The sequence below is a fragment of the Anoplopoma fimbria genome, chromosome 8, assembly GCF_027596085.1.
Source record: "Anoplopoma fimbria isolate UVic2021 breed Golden Eagle Sablefish chromosome 8, Afim_UVic_2022, whole genome shotgun sequence".
NCBI classification, from domain to species: domain Eukaryota; kingdom Metazoa; phylum Chordata; class Actinopteri; order Perciformes; family Anoplopomatidae; genus Anoplopoma; species Anoplopoma fimbria.
The window spans coordinates 22,794,225-22,807,667 of NC_072456.1; the positions used below are offsets into that span (position 1 = coordinate 22,794,225).

General features: G+C 42.9%; 1 protein-coding gene across 1 annotated transcript in view; it reads left to right on the top strand.

Annotated features, from left to right (window-relative positions):
- celf5a (cugbp, Elav-like family member 5a) overlaps positions 1-13,443 on the top strand; it is a 187,559-nt gene that overhangs the window by 150,743 nt on the left and 23,373 nt on the right. The window contains 2 exon segments of the mRNA XM_054603544.1: positions 4,204-4,332; positions 7,250-7,329. Of these exon segments, the coding sequence (XP_054459519.1) occupies positions 4,204-4,332; positions 7,250-7,329 (209 nt within the window).

Below are 13,443 nucleotides of genomic sequence, written 5' to 3' on the forward strand. Positions count from 1 at the left end.
CATTGATCAGCTGGGGCTCGGAAAGATCAAATTGGCAGTTGAGCGGCTGCCCCTGCTCACATGCCGAGCAGACACCACCCATTGAGAAGTGTAAAAAAAATATTGTCAGTTCATTATGAAATTGTAGTGGGCACAATTATTGGGAAACACTGGAGCTTGATCTGTGCACCCCCCAGCTGATCAATGAGAACTGACCCGACCTCCAGAGGGTTGGACTCATTGTTCCTTCTGTACATTTTATGCATTTAAAATCCTTCTACTGTTTTTCTGTTCTTATTTAAAAAGAGAAAAACTAAAAATTGGTCGTTGTTTCTTGTTTTGTTTTTTCTCGATCGAAGAACAAATGATACACGGATTGTAGATCTCTGATTCAGTAGATATCTTCTCCAAGTTAGGAGATCCCTCCCCATACATGAGGAACATGTCACTGTTTAGAGAGGCATAGATATGAATATATAGAGAAACACTGATGTGCGATTTAATTGCAGCTCGAGGATAAATGCTCTTGATCTAAACTAAATACGGCTGAACTTGAAGCAGTCACAATATTTGTTGGAACCATCGGAGGATGATGTCCCTAGAACAGAGGGGCCAAAACTTCATAAGAGAAACGTGAAGATATCAGAATCTGCTGTAGACAAACAGGCAGAGAACCACAGTGAGAGACAACACGTGTTTCTTTTTCTATAGTTCAGACATATATCATATACACCCAGCTTTGCATTTCAGTAGAAGCGGCAGCAGTAACTGCAGTTGACACACGGTGCGTTCAGGCACAGTATTGAGTTTAGGTCACCCACATTTCAGCAGCACTCAATGCCCGATGCACAGTCACTGTATTCATGAGCGTAAAACAGAAGAAAATGCTCTGCAGACAGCTGGATTGATTAAAATAGGAGCCTATCTGCAGACTGAGAACGCTGGTAGCAGCAGCCTAACATGAATCAGATACAAATGGTGAAAGGTTTGTGTAGCAGCGGCCGATGGATGGAAGCTAGAAACAAAAGCAGTTATCATACTGGTGTTAGTTTTCTATGTGATAGTTAACAATGGGACATGCAGCTCGTTGTGTGTCTTATGTGTGTGTGGTCAATGTGGGAGATCTGTCATTTGTAATCCTCTGTGTCAAACTATGAGACGGTATCCTAGTTTGCATAAATAATTTGTCTCTCCCTCTTTTTGCTCCTTTTATTTTTATCCCCTTCAGATTTGTGTAAATGACTGTGGGTGTTTTGCACTCTCTTTGGTTGTGTTTGCACACTGTCTGTGCTGCGGTGTCGTAGATAAATGGGATAATGTTTCCATCGGCGATGAACACAACACCTGAATTCCCAAGGTAGCGCTTTAGTTCAGAGCAGCCGCAGCAGAATCCTAGACGGTGGAACGGATCTCCTAGATGATCTGTTTTCATGCGTTGTTAGCTTGTTTTCAAAGCACACTCACTTTGCAGAACATGCACTCTATCTTTCTTCTCCCAGCCACAGATGATGTGACATGCTAAATGCTACTGTTGTAAATAAAAAATGTATATACAGTCACACTTTTCTTACATTCCAACTCCTTTATTCAGATTAGCATCATTGTCAGATAGAAATACAAAAAAGCCATCAGACTGAACATGACTCAAGTGTGTAAGGTTTCTTTTGTACATTACATTACATTACAGTCATTTAGCAGACGCTTTTATCCAAAGCGACTTACAGGAAGTGTATTCAACATAGGTATTCAAGAGAACTACTAGTCACCAGAAGTCATAAGTGCATCTCCTTTCTTAAACAAGCATCTTAAAGCATAAACCAGAGCAAAAGTATAGTGCAGAGGCAAATTACTACGAAAACAATAATTGCAACAGACTAATACGAATATAATAAGTGCTACAAACTACTACGAATAAGCTCACTGTGAACCAATATCACACAGGCATGTGATATATGTGTTGCACACTCGGACAAAAAGGGACTTCCAGGCGTGCATACGTTTTTAAATAATAGTTTTACTGAAAGTACAGAAACACATTCACTTCAGCGCTGACTGCACCCTGCAGGTGGCTTTGGTCATCTGACACAAGCGTTACGTTGCTCTCTTTTTCTCACCCGAAGCACCAGCATGAGCTCCAATCACTGCAACCCAACATTAACCCATTAATCACTGTAGCTGCCATGCAGGTGAACACATGTCAGGTGATGACCAACAAATCAATCAGCAAACAATAAAAATAATAAATACATCAGAATATGGGGGTGTCCATGTCCCAGCTACCACTATCATGTCCAACATTACTGTGGGCCCCACATATGGCGCCACATGATCCCGTTATACTTGGAGTCATATAAATATTATTCCATTCAGCTGGAGGTGACGTTGGCAGTTAGAAATCCTTCAGCTGGAGGATGGATGCGGTGTCGTATTTTAAGACGTGCCAAGAGCTGCTCACAGTTTGATCGTCAGAGTGCAGCTCATGTGAAATTGATAGGGTCGTGCATAAATTCAGAACTTGTCAGACCCTCGTCATCTACTTGAAGACGGGAGTTAAAGCCCAAGCAGGAGGAACCCAAAGGTCGACCCCGGGGCGTGTGGCTCTCCAGCTGTGTACAGGGCCGTATATGAGATGTGGTCTGGGGTTTATTGAGGGACATTTTGTGCAGTCCAGCCCCCCGCCCCCCCCCACCCCCCCTTATCCTTGACTCATCTCCCCTCAAAATTTATATTCTCCCTCCAGCAATAGCAAGGACCATCTTGGCCTTTCATTTTCCAGTTCAGGGCTTTCCTTCCTTCCTTCCTTTTTTTTTTTCATTTCTTTTCTTGCAGATAAATGCTCCCCAATCCTCCCTGACAGATGTCACATTGCATCACTTCCGTTTTGATACATAGCCTCTGATCCTGCCACTTGCAATAAGGAGTCAGCACCAGGGACGCCCCCTCCCTAGACAGTGCACTGACACGGGTGATTATTTTAAAGGTGCATCATTGGCGGTGCTGAAACACTAGCCGGGGCGCCCTGTCTGCACACGCTCGCTCCCGTTGCCCGTCGCAGGAATGTGGGTATCGGCTTGTGTCTGGGTCAGAGAAAACGACAACAACACCATGCACTCAGTCGTCGTCTAAAGTCACCCTGACACCGTGCGATACCTCTGCCAGCAATTGTATTCCGCTCTCAACAGCGGCCGCTAGTCCCGTCTCTCACTCAGTTTCTCCACTGCGACTTCACAGGTCAGAGTTGGAGAAACAATCTGTATAAAGGGAATGTTTTAGTGCTTCTGCTGCCAGCCAGAGACTCGCTGCACTGCAGCATTAATCATACACGGCCAGAGTACATCAGTAAACACAGTGTGTCAGGTCAAGGTAAAGATCAGATCCCACAGCGTTTAACAGGACTCAATAGCATACAGGCTATCTATTGAAAAGTCAGCGTTATTCATGGCATGTCTCCCAGCCTTTCATTGCTCGCAGGAGAGACACGCCATTGTTCACGGAAGAGCATACTGAAATATTTCTCTGTGGCTACACAAAAAACACTGGATCAGCAGCAATTAGTAGAGTAAGAGAGAGATAAAGAGAGGAAGGGAGGGAGGCGGTTGAAAAAGAATGAGGTTGAAAAATGTGGAATCAGCGAGAGAGAAAAAGAAAAGAAGAGAGAGGAGAGGGAGAGAGAGATGAATAGTGAGAGGAAAGAGAGAGAGAGACCAAGGGAGAGAGTGGGTAAGAGAGAGAGAGAGAGTTTCCAGCCAGTAACAGTGTGGTGTTTAGGAGGTTGGAGCTGCCTGGAGCCCCTGGTGCTTTTAAAGGACCAAAGACTCGCTCATTGTCTTGGGCCCTGTGTGTGGGTGTGTGTATGTGTGTGTATGTGTGTGTGTGTTAGAAACCTCTTCATTAGTCTTCCCACTGCTCTTCCCCCAGCTCCTGACCACTCACTTACCCCCCGCAGCTGCAGTACATGTGCACATACGGGACTGAACCCAGTTATAGTAGAGATTAAAATGATCAGTCTTGGGAAAGAGATAATACAAAGTGACCGGCGCTGAACAAACCGCGGCTCCGTGGACGTATATGTGTGTTTGCTGCCGTGGAAAAAAGAGACTTCTTCTCAAATGAAACCCTGTTCCAGCAAACAATGATGAGGCTTCACTACTGTATGTTCTCAAATTGGTTTAGTAGTTGAGGTCAAAGTTATAATTTAACCTTTCGTCTCATTGTTTGTTCCAGAAGACAGGAAGTTGTTTGTGGGGATGCTGAACAAACAACAGACCGAGGAGGATGTTTACCGCCTCTTCGAACCCTACGGTGTCATCGAGGAGTGCACGGTCCTAAGAGGTCCTGACGGAAACAGCAAAGGTAGGAGCCGCGGTACAGTTGTCAGCATTATTTAGGTCACTGACAGAGAAGTGACAGTGTGTGTGTGTGTGTGAGCGTCCACGTCAGTGTAAAGCGCATGTGACATATGCACCAGATATAGGTCAAATAACACATAATTGCAAAACATTTTTAACGCTGCACTGTTGTTGATGTGCTAGTCGGCTGCAGGCAGTGACCGAAGAGTGAAGCCTGATGTGTCACGTTCTGTTTGATTTATCATAATTAGGACATATGTGAGTTAGGGGTTAATCGGGTGGTTTGTCTTTGTCATTTTGTGCAGTTGTAAATCATTTATTCATTATTTTTGAGACCTTCAAAAATTGTACTTATGTATTATACTTAAAAAGCAGGTGATACTTTGTTTGAAGACAGAGAGGGACGTTTTGGATACATAACATAATCTGTGATAACTTCCAAAGGCCAGATACAAAACCAAGACTCTGTAGTTATATGATAGCCACCAGCAAAACATGTAACCCCATGTAATGAATAATTGTAATCCCACCAAATGCAGCAATGATCAAAACAATGCTACTGTTATTTAAAGGCTGACTTTCCCATCAAAATGAGTGTCAATCTGAAGCTTTTCGTCCAATGGATGTGCTGCATGTCGTTACTGTAACTTAGGTACGATGGTGTTGATATCTTTCAGGCTTTTTTAAAACAGCCAACAACATTTGGAGACATCAATTCTCTCTGACACGCAGCAAAGAGCAAAGAGACTCTTGGTTCTTCCCCAAATCCCATCCCCATGTAGTAGAATTATATCTGAGGGGGGTTTGAAACCAAAGAGTTCTGACTCTGCAGTGGTTTGAAGGAGAAGGAAAAGATGGATGTCAAAACGGTCCAAGTGTCCTCACTGTGAGGGCGGAGGCAGCACAGGGAAGTGTCTAGTGGTTGAAAGTAACTAAGTACTTTCACTCAAGTACTGTTTTATGTACTCCTGAGTATTTCAATTTGATGCTACTTTATATTTTTACTGCACTCCATGAAAGGCAAATAATTAGTCACCAGTTTGTAGATACTTTGCAGATTCATGTTATTTATACAATAAACAAATGAATCATGATGCATTACTAAAGATTAAGCTTACTGGGAGTAATCAGCCACACCATAATGTTAAAGTGATGCGTACACATGAAGGCATACATAAGTATGATCTAGTGAGATATACTGTATTATTCTTAAATGGGTAATGCTGCATAACGAGCACTTTTGGTACTCAAAGTATATTTTGATACTATTACTCATGTACTTATGCTGATGTTGTACTTTTGAATGCATGACTTTTACTTATAGTATAGCATTTATACACTGTGGTATACTTTTACTTCGGTAAACTTCCACCACTAAAAGATGCATTCCTGTTTGTGGCTCTACAACATTTGAGCTAATTCATTATTATTTCCTGATAAAAAACAAACAAAACGTTCCCAACCCCTTCTGGCAAAAACAAATCTGCTCTTCACTTAGTCATCATAAAATCCTATTTTTGCAGAATTATGTGCAACAATATAAGTACTGTAAGTTTGATAGCAGAGCAGAATACTTTGAGCTTCCTTGCTTTTGCAGAGTTTCACATTCTCTATAACAGGTTGACAGCTGTTTGGTTTATAAAAATAAAAAAGCAGAGGCCATGCATACTGCACCATGCTAAGTATCTTAAGAGTTAAATTCATAATTACATTGGCACATAGTTAATACCACTATAGCAAAGTCCTTGTACAGGTCATGCCGGGCTCTAGCTCTTTTCTATCCATATCTCAACAGAGGGTAGTGGTTTGACAGCTGAATGGGCATCTTGATTGGCTGGCGTCCACAGGGGTAAGCCCATTAAGAGGGGAAGAATGGCAGGGCGGCGAGGTCAGGCAGCAGAGATGATAAGAAGAGTAAAGTATGAAAGATTAAATAAGAGGTAGAAAAGAAACTTAAAATGAAATGAAATTAGGTGAAATAGGGTATAATTATAAGAGGGGATGGTAGCTCGGCGGTTAGTGCTGCTGCCTCCCTGCAACAGACCCAGGATCAGTCCTCACGTTTCTGTGTGGAGAATACACATGATTGGGTTTCTTTTGCCCTCGATAAGTGACTCCAGAGACATGCAGGAGTAGTGGATTTGACCCTGTGTTATACTATCTGCACACACGTATCAATATTTTCAGTATGGGTACAAAGACACACTATTCTAGTCTTGAAAACAGATTACAATATGTTCATAAGTTTATTTTAGGAGGCATTTCTAAAGGAGACAAAGCGTATGGCTCTAAATCAAGTTTTGCAGTTCTGAAAGGAGGCCATACTTCAGTTTAATAGTTGAATAATTAATGTGAAACCGCTCACTTTGTGAACCCACAAAATCTATCTTCAACTCGCTTTCACTTTCTCTTCTCGTCGCAATATTCCTCAAGGACATTTGAGCTAAGAGAAAGAGTCGGTTCTGTGGTTCCTGGCCTTTGGACAAACATCATCATACTCACAAATATTGATCAGAACATCCTGTTGTGGGAACAATAAACTCCAGTGAGTTCTCAAACGGAGCGGTTTTGTACTTAAAAACCTTCAGTTCAGCTACTATTTAATATGCACAGACAGGCATGTGGTGCTAAATAGCATGCTTTTCTGCTTCATCAGTGCAATCTTTAGCCTGCAGCTTCTGCCTGCTTGTCTGCCTGCCTAATGCCCAGAGTGGGGCAGCCTGCTGTGCAATGAGAGCCTCTCACTGCACAGTGATTTCTGTGTGGTGTCAAATACAATTCAACATCCTTTTATTAATTCACCGTAAGGCTTTTAAACTCGCTCGATTGAAAGCATTTACTGTACGTATACTATGTGTGTGTGTGTGTGTGTGTGTGTGTGTACACCTGAGTGTGTGTGACGTGCATCTCCTCTCTTCCAGGTTGCGCCTTCGTCAAGTTCTCCACACACACCGAGGCTCAGTCTGCAATCAGCGCCCTCCACGGCAGCCAGACCATGCCAGTGAGTACAACTCCATCCCTCACATATAATAAACAGAGAAACACACACACACACACACACACACACACACACACACACACACACACACACACACACACACACACACACACACCAGCAGCATCCATCGCATTGCACGACACGTCCACTCAGCACACCGATCACAATAGCTGTGTGCAGTCCACCTCTCTTGATTAAGAGCTGTAAACTTGCAGTCTTGAACTCACCCCCAACTTTAAAGTTTTAATCAATTGATAGAAAAAGTGCAACCATCCTCATAAATACAGCAGCTTTAAAAAAAATTTTTTTTAAAAACAGATACAGTCAGAAATAGCCTTCTGTCTCTTTAATTAACACAGTACTTTTTATAACCCCAAAAGAAAAAAAAAAATCTGAATCTAATTTCCAGATAAAACTGTTTAGAATGATAATTGAATTTTGGGCGAGTCATCAATCAGTAGTTCTGCTTGCATAATCAGTGAATATAACTCCAGTGTGAGATTACATTTGCTCGTTATGTAAGCACACCGTGTCCTCTGAATTTCGCTCCGTATTGGATTTACTATGAGCGCAGGAAAGCTGTACCGCTCATTTGTATGTGTCTCGTGTTTGGACATGCTCGCTGTATACCTGATGGTGTCAAAATAAAAGCTACTTACTCTGCACTCCAGAGCTGAATAGAGTCATTCGCCGTGACATCCGGCGAGCGGGACAGAGTGTCACGTCCCATATTATACAGTAGACTCTGCTTTTATGCTCGTTTTTTTGTTTCCTGGAACCCCTCGCCTCAGAGAAGCGGGGACCCTGAGCTCTCGCCCACCTTTTCTCACAGATGTGGTGTTTCACTGTATGATTTCATTATTAATGGTTTGCCAATGTGTGGCTCAAGAGAGGACGGCAGAGCAGAGAAGGACTAGAAGCCAGCTGTGCCATTTTGGCGCAACCTCCGAGTCAATCTAAGTGCAAATGACTGCAGGTCATGAGGAAAGACTCTGGATGTCCCCTCTCCATAGATACCCTCCTTCTCCGTTGCTCCATCCCCCCTATCTCTGCTAGCTCTCTGCCCTCACTCGTCTCTCTTTGGCAGCCTCTCGGGATATTAGGCAATAGACTTGTTTACTCCACCTTTCACCACATTGGCTGCTGAATTATTCATCTAACTATAAGCAGGGGGCAGAAGGGAGGGGAGTTAGAGTTGGAATGAGAGAGTGAGAGACAGAGAGAAAGAAAGAGAGAGGAGGGAGGGGGGGGGGGAGAATGAGTGAATGGACAGGATTTATACCTCCTGCTCTGGTAAATTGATTATAGAAATCTGATCAGCATCTCATATCCTGTGGCTGCTGGAGGATAGGACACAGTGTGCCTGCCTCGCTGAGATTAGCGGACCACCGGTGGACCATTACGCCTCAGTAGGACGGTGCTATTCAGAGCAGAGTGTCCCATCAATGTAGCAAAGATCCTGAATAAAAAATAAAAAAAAAAAAAAGCCCTGGACTGTGCATCCTGTATCCATTTGAGTTTATGGTGATTGCGGTTGAGTCGCAGCTGCAAAAATAAGTCACGTACAAGTATATTGACGGAATGAATGAATAAAAAACACACATTTGGACGCATTAAAAAAAGGAATGCATGATTAAAGACGTAGAAGAAGAGAAAAAAAGATCATTGACAGCGACAGGATACACACTGGACATATAAAGGGCATTCATTGCAAGCCATAAGCAGTTGTCTCATTCCTTCTTCTCTCTCTATACGGACGCTCAGGCCGCATATTTCTGTCCAAACCCGACCTGAGTCCGAGAGAGTAGTAACCAAGCCCGACGTGAACCTGACAGACATTTTTTACGTCTGACCCGTTCCTAGCCTGACGCATTTAATATACATTTATATAGATGTGTGTGTGTGTGTGTGTGTGTGTGTGTGCATATTTACTACCACACACAAAGTCTCGACTGTTGAGCCTTCAGAGAGATGACCGTGAATAAGAGCCCAGCCGATAGCGTGGCCATCCGAGGTGTTGAAGTGCAGAGAATATTAACACTGCGACTAACTACAGCAGTTTGACAGATCTACTGCCAATCCCCCAAAGCATGAGCACTGGCTTTTTAGAGTTTACGAGTGTGCACACACACACACACACACACACACACACACACACACACACACACACACACACACACACACGAATGCATGTGTGTGCATACATAAACATGTACAAACAGAAGCACTTTGTGGCTAGTGCATTTGCATGAGCACACACACACACACATACAGTCTATATTGCTCTGCTCCCTGTTTCACTGTCACATGCTCGTACAGCCACAGGCTAGGGTCAAAGGCTCCCTGACTGATCTTATTTTCCAGCTCGGAGGACTTGAGCTGAATACATTTGTTTTATTCATGTAGAGGGGGAGTTTTGGGGCATTTTGTATGTGCGAGTCAGCAAGGAAAGAGAAAAATCCACATGGAGTGTGTGCACGTATGTGGAGAGTATATATATATTTGCATGTAGATAAATGACGGACAGTGCATGCAAAGTATGAACTTTACGTACACATGCGTGGCAGCATACGTATCTCCGTGTACGTATCTAAATGAAAAATGATCTGCCAATAGCTAACTACGACATAATGTCACCGTATGAAGGACGATGGCTAGATAGTGTAAGTGTATGAATTATAGGAGTGCATCGGCAGGTCACATAGAAGACCTTGGCTGGATCTCCATCACACCCTAACCCTTCATATTTCATATGTGCATACATCCGAATTCGATACACACTAGCACCATTTCTCAGACATGTTCAGCTTTCACACACACACACACACACACACACACACACACACACACACACACACACACACACACACACACACACACACACACACACTGCATCAGTTGAGGATACGAGCGGCTCAATTAAACATTTAAACGCTAGAGCTGTAAAGCAAATTGCCGGGATTCAGCAGGGCCGTGTAGGAAGTAAGTCCCGGGACAGAGTTACACCGAGACGAGGGGGTGGTGTTGGGGTTTTGCGGGTCAGGTCCGTAGAGCTGTGCAGATTTTATTTTTTTTCACTCCGTATCCGCATCAGCTGAGCCGGGGTTTGAGGCAGTTTCAGCTGACACAGGGACTGACACAGAAATACTTGAGCAGGATGATGGAAGGATAAGAGCAGAACAAAGGAAAGCAAATGAGGTAAAGTTTGCATAAAAAGAGAGAGAGAGCTGGATGATTGAGAGTAAAGAGAGGAGCAAAGAAAAAGAAAAAAAGCATCCAAATGTGATTCCCCAGCTGCTGGATCTTCTCTATTACTGCAGACAGAGAACATACACACATGCAAATGCCAGGATTTAATACTCACCAAGACACACTGTTTTAATGTACAGATAAATACGTCACTGCCCTAAATAAGGATAAAAATGAAAGGTGGAAAGGCAGAATAAAAGCAGCAGATTTTACAGTATATAAATGCTGGTTTATGTCAGAGAACGGTAATCATCTCATTGTGCATTCAATGAGATGCAGAGTTTTCATGTCACTATTTCACAAGGATGATAGATCTTTGTGCTGCTACTCATTAAACAATGTTCTGCCTTTATATTTTTAAGTTAACGTTGATTGTTTACGATCTGTCATCTCCCCCCCACAAGTATTTCTACCCAGGCAATTTACATTCTAATAACCTAATAGATTACAACCATCCATTATTTTGCTAGCCAAGCTCAAAGAGGATGTATATTTATGATTCCATGGGTGGTAATGCATTATCACCACAATAAGCATAGAATAGTCTCATGCAAGGGACATAAATTATAAGCTGTAGCACCTAACTGTATGCAGCATCGAGCAACTCAGTGGGGGAAAAATAGATAACTCTTAATTTTCTAATTCTGAATGCTGCTGCCACATATGATGCCATTTGTTGTAGAGAAACAGGCATGGGGCAATACATTCTGGTTAAAAGAGGCATTTCTTTTTTGCAGGCGCTGATGAAAAAGAGTCTGTTGTAAGGTAGTTGAAATCATGTTTATCAGGAAAAAATTATGTATTTCTTAAATTTTTGTTGTTGTGCTTGAACTTGCACTGACTGAATCCTAGTTTAACTAACACATGCAGACTCAGACACCATTAAAGTGGCCCTATTATGTTTTTCCACATTTCCCCTCTTCTTTAGTGTGTTATATATATTGTTGTACATGTAAAAGGTCCGTAGAGTGAAAAAGCTGAAGTCCACGCCCAAAAGGAGTTACCCTCCCCCTCAGAAGCTCCTGAGCTCCTGAAACGGCTCCATTGAATTCTCTCCTTCACTTCCGTAACTTTATGAGGTCATAATGTTACGGCAGTGACGTAAAACTCTCCGGCTAGTTTGGCCCTCAAACAACCAAAGAGAGAGACAGAGCTGAAGCTTGCATCTACCATGTTGTAGTGGTTATGAAAACAGTGTCTCACCCAAGTGGCCCGGATTTGAATCCTGACGTGACCCGTCGTTCATTTGTCAAGCTCTGGAGGAAGAGTTTTTAGAAATGTGAAACGTTGACTAATCACAACAGAGCGGGCTAGCTGACCAATCAGGGCAGACTTTGCTTTCTGGAGGGAGGAGCAAGCGCTACAATGGAGCGTTTCTCAGAGAGGGTGAGAAGAGGTGCTGCAGGACAGACAGGATGAGAAAAACAAGGAGGATTATGAGCATTAACGCATGTAAACATGTTGTTACTGTAACCTGAGATAAAAATATGCATCCGGAAAATAGCATAATAGGGCCTGTTTAATGGCCATGTGACACTTGAGGCTAACACAACTCTATACCAAGGCAGGATCAGTCTTCCTTCTGGCTTTACCCTGCAAGCTGGCATATGTTTTAAGTTAAAGAAGTGTGGGATGTATTGCTTGGCGTGCAGCTTAGACCGACACCAAGCCTCGGCTCTGGGAAGGAACTGTAAAGAGGCAGACTTTCCTTTTGGTTCTGAATCTCTGTAGTGCCTTTTTTCATCCTCCCTGTATAACTCCCCTTTCCTTCAGTGGCTCTCTAGGCAGCTGGGAGCCGCCTGGCAGGGGGATTCTGCTCACACATGGCAGCTTAAAAATTTAATGAGACTTTTACTTCACACTTCAGATTCCACTCACTGATATCCTGACAGGCCTAACTGGGAAAACCTGGGAGATAAACAAATGTGGCATTGGATGCTTAGCCGATAAGCCATACAATTCAGGGGTCCGTAGGAGAACCAGTGGGAGGGCAAAGTCAGTGTATGGACCTCGTCGACAAAAAAAAAAAAAAAGCTTTGCAGAGAGCGGGACATACATGCAAGAGTATGAAAGAGAATGGCACAATGTGTTTGTACAACTAGATACACCATGGTTCTATCATTCAAGCAGGTACAGTCCAGTCTAATTTTCCCAAGAAAAAAAAGATGACTTCAGTATTCCAACTTCATACCCTCATATTATAAAATTACCCCAAAATTGAGAGAAGCAGAGCAGGAACACACAGCTCTCATTACCAAAGAAGGTAGCCTTTTAATAGCTTTTTTTTTTTACTGTGAGAAGGAGTCATTTATGTGTACTAGTACATCTTTTATTATTTAATTTTTTTTATTGGTTTATTTGGTTTATTTGGTAGGGACAATGCACATTAATAAAACATTTCTGTAAGTGCGCCAGAGTTAGCCAAGAGGCTATTTTTCATCTGTAATTCTCCTCTGTATTCTGGTCCTGCACTGCCTTGTCCTGGACTCTCCCAAAGTTAAACCTCATAATAAAGTTAATGATGCAGATAGTAAAAAAAAAACACAGACACAACAGACAAATCCTGAACCTGTAACCGTGCGAAAAGTTAACCTTGAATGGACTGAGCATAGCCTTAATATGTGAGATGCTTCTTATGCCTAGTTCACACTACGCGACTTTAGCCCCGATTGTCTGCTCGCCTATAGCTTTTTGGAGCGCCCCAGATCAGAGGCAAATCTGCGTTGGCTCTGTACTCGCACATTGGAGCTCGAGAGTTATGTGTGAACTGTTCAACGACACGAGCAGAGAGGCTTGCCGGTGCATTGCTGACACATTCCAGATATCTAGCAGGTTAAAAAAACTCAAGATCTCGTGCTGTCCAATGAG